Source organism: Seriola dumerili, unplaced genomic scaffold (genome assembly GCF_002260705.1).
Source record: "Seriola dumerili isolate Sdu_G_001 unplaced genomic scaffold, Sdu_1.0 BDQW01000291.1, whole genome shotgun sequence".
Lineage (NCBI taxonomy): Eukaryota > Metazoa > Chordata > Actinopteri > Carangiformes > Carangidae > Seriola > Seriola dumerili.
The window spans coordinates 1,862,049-1,877,794 of record NW_019174546.1 but is presented as its reverse complement, the minus strand read 5'-3'; the positions used below and the strand labels follow the sequence as shown (position 1 = coordinate 1,877,794).

Below are 15,746 nucleotides of genomic sequence, written 5' to 3'. Positions count from 1 at the left end.
TTTCCCATCCCACTTTCTCTACGCAGACTTTAAAGTCATTAAAGCCAGCAACCTACATCTATTTTGCCTTGTTTTTTTGTCACACAATCTGCATCATGAATTTCCCCTTGGGGATAAATAAAGTATCTAACATGTATTTATAAAGGAGCTGAGGTGCTTTACTGAACCTGTATCAAACTTGAAATCCATCAATTATTTTACATGGAAACACGCTAACTTTATTCCTGAACCTCCTTAAGTGACTTTATCTTCTTGAAACACCATTAGCAGTAGGTGTTAGAAAACGACTGGTCAGGGTGCTGAGGGCTACGGAAACCCTGAATGCCAAGAAAAACACATGAGATATCCTTCCTCTCGCATTCCTCGTGCCTGCATTTCAATGAACGAAGGAAGGAGGGAGGCGGTACAGTGCTGGGGGGAAAGAGAGAAAGCGAGGGAATAGGAAGGGAGGGTGTAGAGAGGTTGATGGGAGAAGGGAGTCAGGAGCGTAATGAGGGGAGGAAAGTTGTTACAAGGCAGAGGTCACTGTGGTAATGGGCTTTAAGCTTAATAGAGCTGATGGGTTAAATGCACAGATCACCACTAAGATGCTACTGTGCCACTAAGACAAACACATATGTGTCATGAAACTGATTGTTTGTCATATTGCTCCAACATTTAACGAAAATGTTTCCAATATGTACATTTGCACAGTAAATGTACGAGGAGGAATAACAACATCAATCCAAGCCTCAAGCACTCAAGATGCTGAGTACTGTATCTGTTTTGCTTTAAAGGCCCTAAAAGCATATTTCCTTTATCAGCCTCTTGTGGGTGATGGGATGATGTTTGTATATATGTTTATTTATAAATAATAAAATGAACAAACAAAATGGACAAAATTAGTTTGATGATTTTATAGCCAAGGTAATTAAATAACCAACCTGTTTTTGTCCATAAATACCACATCCATTATCTTTATCAAGGGTCTTTCATCTAACAACTACAACTGTTCAAGTCCATCTGCCCTTCAGTGCTATTTAATTATGGATGTCATGTCCAAACATCTACTCAAACTTCTCCCCCTACAGTCCTACAGTCAAGTTTTCTAGCAATCAGATAACCAGGTGTGTTGGCAGCTATGCAGCAATGCTGGACACATGGCACATGGCACATGCTGGTAATGTATTTATATGAGACACAGCATCATGGTCTTACAGACTACTTCGCAGGCTGGGGGCGGGGCCTCGCTAAGCCCATTAGAAAAACAGGCCAAGAGGGATAATGCCATGCCCGCTCCCTGAGCCAATCACCTGACTCACTCTGGCTGAACCTGAACATACACAGGTAGTAAAGAAAATGGAGGGTGTCAAAAGAAATTGTTTAAATATACTACAGTTTGGTGCTGTAATGATACTTTTTTTCTTTATTCTTATGTAAAGTTTTCTGAGATTTATCCAAAAGCTGATAGATTTTACAAATACATTCAAATAAAAAACAAATAAAATGGCTTTTTGTTCTGATAAAAAGTGACTTGTGCCATTCAGACAAAAATTCTCTCCATGTTTCTTGCTTTTGGTAAATACATGTGTAAACAGTTTGAAACAGATCCCATTGTTTATTCTAAGCCTTTAATAAAGCCACTGACTGGGTGAACAGGTTTGGCAGAGTCACCTGCAAACTAGTATCAGCCACTTGGCCTCACATGCAGAGCAGGAATAACTACCAACTCTATATAGAACTAATCATCATGCCACAATTCACATAACACAAATAGCACTGTTACATGTACAACATCCTATATAAATCCAGATACTATACCAGCATATCAACTTTGCTGATCCAGGTGCAGGTCTATTAAGGGGAGTTGGGAATGTCTCTCCCTACATCAGCTACCTCTAGTTAAGCACTCTTCTAAATTTGCAACTGTTCAGGGTTCAGTGCCAACAGTATTAACAGAGTGGCTGCACTGCACAAAAAACAGGTTTTAGTAAATGGATGGATTTTTTTGTGCCACAGACCTTCCCTCATTTCCACAAACAGAGCCATTTTTGTTTATTTTGAATCAAACTTTATCAACAAAAAAAAAGAAACTGTATATTTGTGTGGTGATTTCTTTTTTATGGCATTTTGGACAATAAGAAATACAGACAACCATTCAGCAGGAGGACTGGAAGCTGCCATGGCCTTCACTGTCAGGACAGGAAGAGGGACATAATTTTTTCCAACAAGCACAGCCTTCCAGAGGATTTCAGTGGAAATCATGACTAGCATGTCAATGAAAAACACACATTTACAAAATGTTTCTCATTTTCAGTGACGGTAAGCAAACAAAAATTCATCACCAAGGGATTAGAACAAGGAGGAAAGGATGTAAGGAACACCAGCTCTACACAACAGGAAGCGATGAGGATTACTGGATATGACATACCGCTAACGCATTTTAGAAAATATTAAAAAAGTAATTTCAAACAAGCCACTAACCAGTTTGAAGATCTTGAAAAAATCCAGATTAGCGTAGAGGACATCCTCTATCTTCTGCAGCCTTTGCTGGCTGAGGGCACACATAGCATTGCGGACCCCGTGGAGTCCCATTCGACTGGGGAAGATGATGAAGCGTTCCAGCAAGGCCTGACTGCACGCAATGTGTTTCAGCTGCAGGTCTGGGATACCAAAGGCAAACTAGAGATGGTGGAAGAGAAAGAAAAAAACTGAAATTCATTTGCAGAAATTATACTCAAGGAGAGAGACAGAATAGTTAGAAGATGTGGTTATGTTTTTACACTGAGGGAAAACAACTTTATATCAATTTAGGCTGCAGACGCACCTGCTCTAGTCTTATTTCTGCATTGACGAGCTGGTAGACTATTGAGTCCGAGAGGCTGGCGTCTCGCAACAGGAAGGCTGTGAGTACCTCGTCGTCTTTCAGAATGTCACCTATCTTGAGCCCACGGCCTAGATGGAAAATGAGAAGCAGAGATGGTGAAAGGTCAGAACTACTAAAAACGGTATTGACCCGACCAGCACTGGACTGCTCAGAGGAAATGATTCACAGCAAGACAGATTGGCAGGGATTTGTTAAAGGGGAAAACATTAAGGTTAATCTCAACTGAAGTAACATTAAGAATAACCTTTTTATGTGTGGCGTCATGATTAATCCTGTGTATATGAATGACCAAGTGAATATATGAGCAATTAATCAAAATAGGAGGAATTAGAATAGGGCACCTTTATCCTAGATAATCACAGTGCAACTGTTACTGAAGCAACTGAACAATGTCTTATACAGTTTAAATACAACAGTGAAAATGTGTAATCTAATGGTTTTGAATCACTGAATGTGAACAAATTAATTTACAAAAATGATACTCAAGGAGAGAGACAGACGGCATTTGAAAAACAAAAGTGAAAGTGAGGAGTGCTTTGATAGAAATAAGAGGCCATGAAACATGAACAAAAAGAGGATGTAAAGACAACAGGATGCCAACATTACGATTGTCTGGTAGGCAATGTCTCTAGTAAGGTTAAGAAGAGACCTTTCAAATTATTTCCAGCTCTGATTTTACAGTTTGTTCAGAAAATAACAACCATCCATGGTTTTATTTTTATTTTTACTCGTTGAATGTTTTTACCTTGTGGATTTTATACTAACTGTCTTTTATGTTGTCTTTTATGCTATCCCCTGCAATGGGAAGCTTGAAAAATGCTATAAATACAATTATCATAATAATTATTGTTGATATTATAACTGGCTTGCTTTTGTCTCAACTGTATTCAGGTTAATGTTAGAGTTGAAAAAATAAAGAGCCAACTGTTTTATTCCTAAGGGAAGTGCCACTGTCTGAATCATTTCTCACATTTTCCCCTTACCTGACAGCAGAGATGGGTTGTTACGTAACGTGTCCATGAAGTTTGAGAAGGATGACATTTCATGCCAAAGACGGCCATACTGCTGGACCTCTGTCTCACTGAGCAGAAGCTCCTGGACATCAACATAAAACCGTGCCAATCTGGGGAAAAAAACAAAACAAAAATAATTTATTAGTTTACTTAATTTGTTATTCTAGATTCTACAGAATGTTGTGTGAAATGTGAACCTGTATTTTTTTTGTTTTAAAGATTTAAAGGTCGCATATTTTACACTCTTCTGGTTTCTTATTTGAAGTGTTGATCCATAAGAAGATATATTTGTGGTTTTAAGACCCAAAAACCATCTCAATTTAGTTTTGTATCTCCTTTCTCAGGCTTGTCTCTGGAGCTCTAGTAACAACAGGTTCGTAAGCCAATCAGAGGAGAAGAGGTTCTGAGCCTCTTTTCTGATTGGCTGACTGTTTTCTGAGCAATCAAATAAAGATAAAGCAGATTTCAGGTAAACACTCAGAGAAACCAAATCCTGAAAGTTTGGATAATGGGTCCAGTTTGCAGGGTTTGAGTGTGCTATGATTAGGCTTACACTGAGTTGTTGTAGTTAGAGACAACTCCTGGAGACTCTCCTCTGGTTGAATATCTGAAGCAGGGGTTGTTGGCGTTGCAGAAGATGCCCTGGAGCCAGGGCAGAATCCCTGCCGAGGGCATGGCCTTGTTGGGGAAATGACCTGAAGGAACAGACAACACAGCCAAAGGGTTTACGTGCGCTTTCTATGAAAGATTGCTATGGTAATTGTTAGTCGGGAATTTATTCTTACATTCATGCTGTTGGTACAGTGGGTTGGCCTTCCTCAGCCACACCAGACCAATGAATAACAACACTGGCCAGAAGATCTCCACCAGGAAGCGGATCTGGACAGACGCAGGTGAAGTGTAAGTCAGTGAAAAAAAGAAAAATAGTTCCAGCACAACAGTCCTAGAAATAAACCTACAAAACTTTATGTTCTTAGAGTTTATCAGAGAGGTGTCGACGATTGTAGTTCGTGGTGTTATTGCATTGGACTGCATTATGCTGAATAGATTCTAAGGTTTTGTCCAACCTCATTCACATAAATGATTGTACCTTCTGTCTCTTGCGGAGAATCCAGTTTTTCCACAGTAACAGGCGGATTTGAGAGCCTGTATTCATTGCTCCACACCTTAACCCCTGGACGGGGTCATCAGACTGTGACAAACCTACTGATACACAACACCATTAGTGATGAAATACAGTTGTTATATAGACATTGGACAAATTAGATAATATAAATGAGCCTGGCGGTCAGACAGACCCAGGACTATGGTACTTGAGTCTTGTTTTGAGATCACCTGTCTTGGAGTTTTGTGCCAATTTTAAATGAGACTTTAACTTTTCATGATTTTACAAAGCATTTTCAAAAACATAATTTGTCGTTAATGGTGCACTGTCCATTATTTTGTTTATTTTCCATCTCCAAAAGGACTTGAGCGTAGTAAAATGTACAGTGTAATGGTGCTGAGACATAATACAAAGGATTTTGCGGGATGTAAAAGTTGGACAGTAAAGAGAAATCTATTTATCTCTCTTAAAACTTTCTCAAAGTTTTTACCACAGGACAGACACTGACATTTATTCTTGGCCTTGAAATGGATTGGATTTGCCCTGGTCTTGGCTTTGACCTGACATTTAGTCAAACTTGACTGTGTCTGGCTTTAGGAATAACTTGGATTTATTTAAGGTGGACTTGACTACATCCTTGGACTGACCACTTTTTGGAAAGCAAACACCCTGCTGAAGTGCTCCTAAGCAAAAACACTACCAGCTTTAAAGGTTATTGTATAGTCATACTAACGAAAGGAGGGAATTTCTCTAAAAGAAAATATAATTTCCTATAACATTATTAAAACTAGTTATTATCAACATAGAAACATGAGTTGGTTTATGTATACACATGAAACTGTAGACCTGCTTGGTAAATGCAATTTGGTATATTCACTATCATGCAGACTTATTCCAAAAGACAAAATTCATTTTGGAGTTCAAGAAAAAATAAATTAAAAAAAATAAAGAACCTCAAATGCCAATCACATCTGCAGGTTATGTGCAGATGGCCTCAGAGAATGTCAGACATGAAGTGTAATTTGTTCAGAGTGACATGTCCAATAGATTACTGCAGACCGCCAGACTGAGGATGCAGGGACATAAACACTTGTCTAGAAAAACAAGACGACACAGACTGTGAAACCAAAACCAGGAGAGTAAAGGCTATCATTAAGGTGTCTGACTTCTCTGAAATCACCTTATTACTCAAACAGTAAGAAGGTGATTACACCCGACGGGACTTCCTTGTGCAAGATTGATGGAAATGTGTAGAAATTTTGTGGCCAACGTACCTCATTACAAAAAAAAAAAAGAAAAAAGAAAAAAGAAAAACGAAAATGCTGCATGTTTAAGTAACTGGGAGCAAAAGATACATGAAAAAAGAAAACAACCCACCAGGATCTGTCATAACATTATGTTAGAATCTACTGAAAGAGTAATTAGCAACCATGTAACTGTCAGCTCTGCCAGCAAATCTAATTTTGTCAACAGGTATAAAAGAGTAAATTCAGATCCTTACCTCTTATGGAATGATATAAAAGTTGTTCGACATCTAGGAGAAAGAGGTTCACAAACAAGCTGAAGTAATGGAAAACATTAAGCAAGGTAGAAGAGCTCCGTGTGACTCCTTGCTGCCCACTCTCTCTCTCTCTCTCTCTCTCTCCTCCTGCCTGCAGGTCAGCAGCACTCCTAATCTGATTGCTCTAATCTCCCAGCTCAACATGGGCAGGCAGAAAAAGACAACAGTCATCCATTTTGAGGTAGAATTAGGGGGATATCTGCCTGAGATGATGGGTGGAATCCTGGTGGAGAGAAAGGCTATCCTGGAGTGGGGTGGGGGGGGGTGGGGGTGGGGGGCAGTGTTTTGTGTCGACACAGCAGCCATACGTTTGTCCATGTGCAAGATTTACCTGCAGTCATTGTGAGTCACTCTGCATGCGAGTCTTCAGCCGAACGCACACAAAATAAATCAACTATGAATCTGTAACACAGCAGGAGCTGACCCACACTCAGAGACGATGGGGTGTTTTGCAGGTTTTGTGTCTCACACGTCTGAGGTGAGTCACCGCTCTGAGCAGCTCGACAAGGTGGAACAGGTGACACGGGTCATTAGGTTTGGAGAATGTGAGGCCTTGACAGAAGCACTGTAAAACCACATGAACCTGCTGTGAACGATGCATACAACAGACACAGCTTACTCTGACACGGAGGGGAATTCGAGGCTTAACTCTGTGCAACGAGTGCTGGCGGCTCAGGTAGCTGCCTTGTTGTTTTCGTTAACAAACACAGCAAAACACAGAAATACATTATAAGCTGCAGTGTAACACATAGCATAAATAATACAAAGAAAGTAAACTTACAGTACATCTACAGGGCTACAGAAGGATCTGTCAAAATATAACCGATATAACCGTGGTTCTCTGAGGCACTGAACAAACACTAGAATAGAGCTGAGTTGAATAATCAATTAGTGTGACCTTGGGCTCACTTAGATTGTGATGATTTTTTTTTTTTTCACCACGATCTGACATTTTATGGACGAAACAATTCAACAAGAAAATCGTTGCAAGTTGCAGCCCTCAAACCATTCCATCTTTCTCCATTTTGTCCAATACAGCAAAATAAAGCTGATAATCTGATTGGATACTTGGGTGAAACACACATGGGGAAGAGGCACAGGGAATTGTTGGTAAGTATAAATAACACAAACAATGTAAACACAAGGCTTCAAGAAAACACATCAAAAGTTTAAACTATAACTCTTGTTCTATGAAGCACCAAACAGAGAGATGTTAAAAAACACTCAACTGGAGCAGAAGTAACAGTTTAAACTATATATATTTTTTAATTTGCAGCAATTTGCAACTGTTGCATGTCATTTTTCTGCTGTATAGTCACGATATTGCGATGAGACAAAGTTACCGTGACGAACATGCAGTATGTAAGTATAGATATAAAAAACGTAAACAGATACATAAGGCTTACATACTGAGAAAAAATGTACCAATCACAGGCTACGATGGAAAATTCAAAAAGGTAAAAAAGCTGAATTCTTTATAATAAAGAACCTCATGTTAAAAATACTTCAATCTACTCCTTGTGGAATAAAATACAAAAATTGAGCAAATTTTAACGATAAAGGCAACATTAGAATTTGAACCTGTATTAAGTGCATTGTGTGATTACAATAAAATATAATTTTGGAACAAATCAAATAAAACAAACAACAAAGAAAATGATAGGCTTACAATTCTTTACAGACAGAAATCCATTTTGTGGTTGGTAAATTTTCTTTGACATAAAAACAGACTATTCACATATTTGTTATTTAAGAACATGAGACTAAACATTCATGTTGATCCCACTCTTCTCGTCTTCTTGACACTACGACTTCAATGTGTAAAATAGAATATATTAGTACGTATAACACTTTCATGGTTTATTTTCACAGGCCTTTATATTTTCCCACTCTCAGCTCATTGATAAAAATGTTCCCCCAGTTTACACTATGGCACAGATACATTAATATTTACAGATATATGTTTGTTTTTTTTTTTGGCATCAGACAAAATGAGCCTCTCTGTGCTCAAGCTCCTGCAGCCGCCGAGGTCGCAGTCTTTGGTAGACGGGTTTAGTCTCACTGGGGCTGAGGTCGTCAGGGCTGCTTGGGGGTGGGGACTGGGGGGGTGAAAGGGTAGCTGAGGTCGAGCCCTCAGGGTCAATGGCACTGTCGGTGGAGTCCTGCGTCTGGAGCCGTGTCTGTGGGGGGCTTGTAAGGGCAGGGGACGGGGTGACTACGTGTCCAGGGTTGATCGGGGCAAGGGAGGGGGTGGTGGTGGTGGTGGTAATGGTCGTAACAGTAGTAGTCCAGTTTGGTAGCGTCCTAGCTCTGCTGTTAATGGAAACGGGGGGCTTGTAGAAAGTTCCAGGAGGAGGCTGCAGAGTCCTCGGTGCCCTGAGTGTTAGTGGAAGGTTTGGTGAGCAGCTAGATTCACTGACTGAATTATCTGTGTCATTTTCCCTTTTAGAAGTCCAGACAGGCTTGACCGACACCGTGTAGGGGTTGGTGGAGAATACGGTGCTCAAACTAGATGTGGTTGAGACCACAGAGGCAGTGGTTACAGTTGGGTTAAGAGTGACAGGCACCGTTGCCTTTATAGGTTGCACTCCAGAGCTGGCAGACGGCAGGTTGGCCACAATCATAGCAGTCCTGGGTGTAACATCATAGTGCTTGTACTTCCTGTCCCACGTTCTCCTCTGCATTGTCTGTGTGTCAATGAAAGGCGTGATGTAGTAGGTGCTTACTCTGGATGAGCCACACTGGCGTGCCCTTTCTGGTTCTGGAATCTCCTGTATAGTTTCGGCCACGACGTCCCGGTCAGAAGAGGTTGCGGCAACATTAGCAGCAGTGTTTCGATTATTCCTCTCGCTGATCTGAGCGGGGTTGGGGAGACGTTCCAGTGGCATGCTGATCGGCCGAGACACGTTTCTGGTGCGCTGCGTGCGTAGCTGGACCTTTGGTGCCACGTTGGTAGTGGGAGGTATGGTGGTGCTGGGACGGCCAAACACTAAGGTTGACCTCTGGACATCTCCTCCACTAGATGTCTGGATCCCATTGAGTCCATCCACGACCGAGACCCCTGTTCTGTCTGTTCCTGGCTGGACCTCCTGCACCTCGTCCAGGATGTGTGAGGATGGGATCACTGATGAGTATCTTTTGTACGCTTTGGCACTCTGGAGGGACATAATAAACAGTTGTCTGAACATCATGTAGCCATCTCTAGCTAAGGAAGTGAATTTTAATTACGCTGATGTCCATTATTACATAACATAACATATCATATAGGTAATTAATTTCAGATTTCTTAAAAAAAATTGACAATTAAATGGTTACCTAGGACAAGAACTGTTTATGTCTCATTCACTTCTCCATTTTATAAATTTATTACTTAGCAAACACAATTGCTTCCACATACAGTCTAACACAACTAACAACTGTGAGAGCAGCATTACCCACACCCTGAATCCCTCCTCACCTCTTTGATGTCCATCAGAGATGTGGAGTGTCTGCTGAGCCGCTGCAGCTTCTCTTGAGGGGTGAGTCTGGGGGACCCTTGGCCAGCGGTGGCGATGTCGGAGCCAGGCAGAGTCGAGACGTCAAACACCGTTTGGAAGTTTCGCACCAGCAGCTCCACCATCAGGGCCTGGTAGGGGTAGTCCACCAGGGAGGACAAGGACACCTCTGCATCTGTCTGCCGTGGCTTCACCAGCGTGGGGCCAAAGATAATGCCCAGGTTACTCGCAGTCATCTTGTTCTCTTCCGCCTGCTCTGTCACTCTGCGGTAGTAAAGAGGGATCATTAGTTTCATTTATAACACACATATTTATCTGTAAAGGTTGACCTGCCTCAAACAGCTGCCAACAATCAATAACACTTTTCTGTCATCTCTAAAATTGTGAAAATAGGCATTCAAAAATATCAAGAATAAGAACATCAAATACCAAATAATGACAGTAATTTTGAGAAGAGTTAATTTATTGAAAGGACATAAGCACAGAGTATTTGTTTTAAAAAATATCTGTGGTTGTGTCAGATTTGAATCCCCTCGCCCTCTAGAAAAAAAACAAAAAAAAAAAAACAACAAGAAATAAAAAAATTATATCATTATAAATAGAGCATGACTTTTATGTTCTCTGGAAAAGTTCCTCTGTGCTATAAGGAAGTGTCCACGTAACTGTGTCTTTTGGGGAAGTTTGTGTATCAGTGTATGTGTGCAGAGAGTAAAAGACAGAAATCCTTAGAGTGGACTAGCCGTAGGTCTCTGTTCAGAGCCCTTACCTGTTCAGGTGTGCTATAAGGTAGCGCAGAGTCCTATAGTTGGCTGTGGGCAACTGGCGGAGCAGATCTCGGATCTTGAAAATGACTCTGTTGAGCTGTATGCTTGGACCGACTTTCTCTTCTGTCTGCGTGGTCTGTCGTTTATCAGCCTCCTCCACTATCACTCTCTGACACTCTTTGGACAAGCCAATGACGTCGTTGTAGTATCGATACAGGATCAATGGCTCTGGTAACTGTTTGAGGGGAACAGTGATGTTCTCTTAGCAGTGGAAAATGTGTTAAGAAATTACCAGTGCATTTATGCTGACTGAATGTTTTTTTTTTTTGTTTTTTTTTTTAAAATAAGTATAAATACATAAGAATTAAACCCAAAAGATGGCCAACAAGATCCAAAGTTTGAGATCAAATTAAGGAATAAGACTAAAAGCATCTTTGATTTGCTGCTTTGCTGAAAAGTCTCACTTTACAATGACAAATTTAACTTTTGCAAAAGCAAAATACCTAACCATTTATACTGACATTACATCTAAACTAACGTAAGTGACCGACTACATTTTAATAACATTCCAACTGTTCAGTCAGCATTGGAGACCTACCTGTCTCAGGTAGAGTTTGAGGACATTGCTGATGTCGTGAGGTGAGAGTTCAGAAAGTTCAACCAAGTCCTTCCCATTTTCAAATGCTTGACAGAGCTTCTCAACACGTGATTTGGCTCCATTTACACGATAAATCCCCTGTGGGGAAAAAAACAGATACACAGATTTAGTACAATTTACAATGACACAAAAACACAGAGAAGATTAACCAGAGATAAACCAAGATATCAGGTGATAAATATAAACAACTCCACTAAACATAATAGAAATGGGATTTACCTTGATGTTGAGGGCTCGACTCTCTATCTCAGACGTGCACTTCTTGATGATAAAGGGGATACCATCTGAGCTGTTTTTTGCTGCTTGGGTAAAGTCAATACCAAACAGGTGTAGTCTGCCTTGCAGCTTTTTATGGCCACACTGGATAGCAAGAGTCTCTAGACACTTCTTATGGCAGGCCAGGGAGCACTGGTAAGGGAAACAAGACAGAGACAGTCAGATAACCCAAATATTTAGTGGTTGATTGACAAATACTTAAGATTAGTGACTGAATAAGTTTCATCATCTGCTCATATTTATAATAAATAAACATGTGGCACAAAAAGTACATGTACTGTACCTCCTCACACTCAGCTCCATGGAAAACGACCAGACTGTCACACTCCCTGCATTTAGAAGGCGCTCGCAGTTTTCTCAGCTTGTGGGTTTGAGCAGCTTTGGACATCTGAGCATTTCGGAAAGGACCCGGAGAACTGGCAGTCTCTGTCACCATCTCTGCCAGACCTAAAAATCAGATCAGCTGATGAAGGAACTAAATAGACAGGTAACCTCATGCTGAGTTCTTGTCAGTTGGGCGACTAGCGTTAGTTCAGAGTAACAAAAACTGAAGCTCTATGACAGGAATTAGAGAAGTGATGAGACTTTGTTAATGTCAAGTCATTATACAAACAGTAGCTCGGAGTAGTTTTTTTTCTAGCTTCTAGTTGTTAACACAATTAGCCACATCAGATAAGATTTAATTAACAATGGAATGGTGTAAGGGCCCCTTCACAATCTCAGAAGGCATATAGTTAGTTGAATGATCATATTCTGTTGCTATTATTTTGGTACGTCACACACAATTACATTTTAATTCTGCTGTAAATTTGAAAAATGTTGTGTCAAATGTCAAATAAAAGAGCTGGTCTGCTGCTTCAATTAACAATGAGAAAATAAAAACATGCACTGCAGTTGGAAGAGTTCAGCATAGATACAGGAAGTGTAAGCTGAGGCTAAATGCCAAAACTAACACAACCCCCTTCTGTGGAGCTCTGTCAAGTGAAAAAAATCATTTGATGAGTGTGAAATTCACCACAGAGTCAGGCGTGTACATTAGTGCTATATATTTGCAAGATGTGCAGTGATCTCTCACTATTTTTCCCCGCCCCCTCCTTCCTCAACTTCTCATAAATAGACCCACTGACTGGCTGTGTTACTGCAGACAGAAGCCCAGAATTGGTACACACATTAGCATGCATCTTCCTGAGGAGATGGCTACGCATAAACATGATCATGAAAACAACAACACACACACACACACACACACACACACACACACACACACACACACACACACACACGTCTAACCATTGTCTGAGGGTGATGGTGGCTCCCTCTCATCCAAGTCATCAGCAGACGACATTGTTCCGGTAGAGGGAGTCCTGGGCAGCCGTCGCTTGAAGTCACCTTCACAAATAAGGTAAAGTCATGATTTTTTACAAAACTACCAACATAATTGTGAAGAGCACTAATATACAGTTTTACTGTAGACTTGCACAAGGACAACATTGCAGTGCTCTACCAAGAACACATAAGCTATGATGATGCTTTACATGTGTGTACATTTACTGTTGAATATTTCATGTGTGGTAAGTGGTTTCAGTTGTAGAGGCGTGTGAGACGAGTAGTTTGTGGGTCAGGTGTACAATGAGGAAGTTACACAAAAGACTAATATAAACCTTTTCATGAGCGACTTCATCCTCCTTTAGCTTTGTTGTGATTTGGATATCAAAGTCAAAGCTGATATGATTTGGGTGTTTTTCCAGTATAATTTCTTGATCTCATCTGCACAAATATTGTGTCCTTTCCCCCCTCTTTCAGTGTTTCAATATTTTCATGAGCAAACTATTTTAAACTACTGTAAGAAAAGATTGTTGTAAAATTCTCATACCTGGACTGGCGGTGGGGGAGTCCATGGACCTCGACTCGCTGCTGCCTCCGGCACTCTCCGAGTCACTGCACATCCCGCCCTGGCTTCCCTGACTGCTGGAGGCCCAGGATCTCAGCGGGGCCTGACTTCTCAGCGCTGCAAGAAAAAAAAAAATACAGACCACCAGTCACACACAAACAGAGGAATATAGCTATATGTCAGCTACCCGCTTAGTGATATTCTTAGCAAGTGTTTCAGTTATTGTCAGAGAAGAGTGGTCACACAGATATTCCAGACTTATGATGAGTAAGTAACACACAACTTGAACTGTTTTGACTTTAATCCTGAGAAAATTTCCATGACTCAGATTTAAAGGTTAAGTCCCTAAGAGAATCATATAAAGAGACAGGCAGGTTTGCAGGCTGATCTGACCCACAGACCAGTGACATCCAGCAACAGTACCTAAATAGTAAATATCCATATTGGAAAAAGAATCACTTAATTTGCTTAAATACTTGTGCATATATGTTATTACTCATTTTGTAAAAGTAGGTATCAAAGGCAGCTTCTCTTAAGTCTGCTGATATTCATAGCACCCGCAAACACAAGGCTCTCCTTGTTTGGCTTGTGATCATGCCACATGACTACCTTCACTGAAACTCATGTATGTCTGAATATGCACCTTGTATGTCTGTGCTACTGTTGGACCTCCGCTCGCTGATCTTTGCTGGCCGGTGTAAGGGAACATCCACTTCGTCTCCGCTCAGCACATCACAGGAGGTGATAGATGCCTGCGACAGGTTGCCATGGGAGGAATGAGTGCTGCCCACTGACCTTTTGAACACAAACCTGGGGGATACAAAGTCAGCATTCATGGTTACATGTGATGAATTTTACTGTTAAGCAAGATTTCTATCGTCCCAACTGCCTCGAAAATCAGTATCATTATATTACACAGTGTTTCTGCTGCAGTTTGAGAGGATCGTTGATCAACACCAGTGACTCAGCCATTGCTTCACTCCACTAGTGAGGTTTTTGGCTTTTATTTTCTAGCGTGTAATCTGTTTTGCCAACACCTAACACCAAGACGACAAGCAATCTACTTACAGATGGAGCACAGTTTTATGAATGACGAATTTAGAACCAAATTTGTATCCGATATCTGTATACTACAGTACTACTGTAGTAATACTGTGCTCTAATATACTGTTGTACTGTGTGTGTGTGTGTAGCTGATACTGCTTTGACAATCTGAGTCTTAGGGACAGCTTTAACCAGAGCCAAAGTCTCACGCTCACAATCTCCCCTGCTGCATTCAGCCTGCGCCACAGATATTTCCTGAGGAAGGGCAACAAATTCAACACGCACTCTGTCTCTCCTTGGTTCCCTCTCTCTCGCTTCCTCTCCCTCTGACTCACTGTTACCTTTGCTGAAAGAAGAACTAAGTAACTTGTAAATGGGCGGGAGCAACTTCAAGATACTTAGAAACACTGTTCTCTAAAACTGAATTTTAATCCAAAATGACCTAAAGCTACACAACAGCTGAACAGATACAAATATGTGACCTCGGACAACACGGACTGTCTTATATTATGGCTGCATTTGCAACAATCTGCCCTATGACCAAAGTGTTTAAACTGCTGTAAACGGAGTGTAGCAAGCAGGTTTCATAACACTTGCACAAAACTGAGGAGCTTAACTCGCTTGACCTTGGAAATGTTAATTTCATGCTTTGCATAGCAGTTTCAAAGCCACAGTCTTTGGTACCTGGTGTTGTCAGAGGAGATGGAGTCAGAGTGCAGGCGCTCTTTGGGCAGATTTTTGGGCAGGTTCCGGACAAATTCAGCATAGCATTCACCCGGTTCGTACAACTTGGCACTGTCACTCTGGGCCTGGTAGTGGGGAGGGAGCGACACAGTCTGCGCCTGCTGCATCTGAAACCAGTTCACGGTCACCTGAAGGATGACAGATTAAAGGTTGAAGGTGTGAGTGAGTGAATGACTCATTAAAATGATTGTAAATAGATAGATTTAAACAGAAACACAGGCAGATAGCATTCTTGCATGTACTGTACTTTCTATTCTTCTTCTTAAATGACAATTTAAAATCAGTTCAAATCCATTCTGTGGATCCAATTGTTACCCACTCCCATCTTAA

The 15,746-nt window shown here is 40.9% G+C and overlaps 2 protein-coding genes across 7 annotated transcripts in view; both read right to left on the bottom strand.

The window, feature by feature from the left end:
• Nucleotides 1-6,591, bottom strand: part of LOC111231132 (retinal-specific ATP-binding cassette transporter-like) — a 37,470-nt gene extending 30,879 nt beyond the window's left edge. For 2 of the 3 annotated variants that reach the window (XM_022758138.1, XM_022758140.1), the window contains exons 1-7: nt 6,486-6,591; nt 4,970-5,085; nt 4,665-4,758; nt 4,433-4,574; nt 3,850-3,989; nt 2,807-2,934; nt 2,464-2,661 (exon numbers count right to left, since the gene is read on the bottom strand). In XM_022758138.1, the coding sequence (XP_022613859.1) occupies nt 2,464-2,661; nt 2,807-2,934; nt 3,850-3,989; nt 4,433-4,574; nt 4,665-4,758; nt 4,970-5,035 (768 nt within the window). In that variant the 5' untranslated portion in view covers nt 5,036-5,085; nt 6,486-6,591. The remainder of the gene's footprint in view (nt 1-2,463; nt 2,662-2,806; nt 2,935-3,849; nt 3,990-4,432; nt 4,575-4,664; nt 4,759-4,969; nt 5,086-6,485) is intronic. The other variant, XM_022758139.1, reaches the window with a different exon arrangement.
• Nucleotides 6,592-7,785: 1,194 nt separating this feature from the next.
• LOC111231134 (rho GTPase-activating protein 29-like) overlaps nt 7,786-15,746 on the bottom strand; it is a 29,651-nt gene continuing 21,690 nt past the window's right edge. For all 4 annotated transcript variants that reach the window (XM_022758141.1, XM_022758142.1, XM_022758144.1 and 1 more), the window contains 10 exons: nt 15,357-15,544; nt 14,272-14,438; nt 13,611-13,745; nt 13,028-13,126; nt 12,021-12,184; nt 11,681-11,869; nt 11,402-11,539; nt 10,806-11,038; nt 10,003-10,303; nt 7,786-9,700 (listed from right to left, as the gene is read on the bottom strand). In XM_022758141.1, the coding sequence (XP_022613862.1) occupies nt 8,528-9,700; nt 10,003-10,303; nt 10,806-11,038; nt 11,402-11,539; nt 11,681-11,869; nt 12,021-12,184; nt 13,028-13,126; nt 13,611-13,745; nt 14,272-14,438; nt 15,357-15,544 (2,787 nt within the window). In that variant the 3' untranslated portion in view covers nt 7,786-8,527. The remainder of the gene's footprint in view (nt 9,701-10,002; nt 10,304-10,805; nt 11,039-11,401; nt 11,540-11,680; nt 11,870-12,020; nt 12,185-13,027; nt 13,127-13,610; nt 13,746-14,271; nt 14,439-15,356; nt 15,545-15,746) is intronic.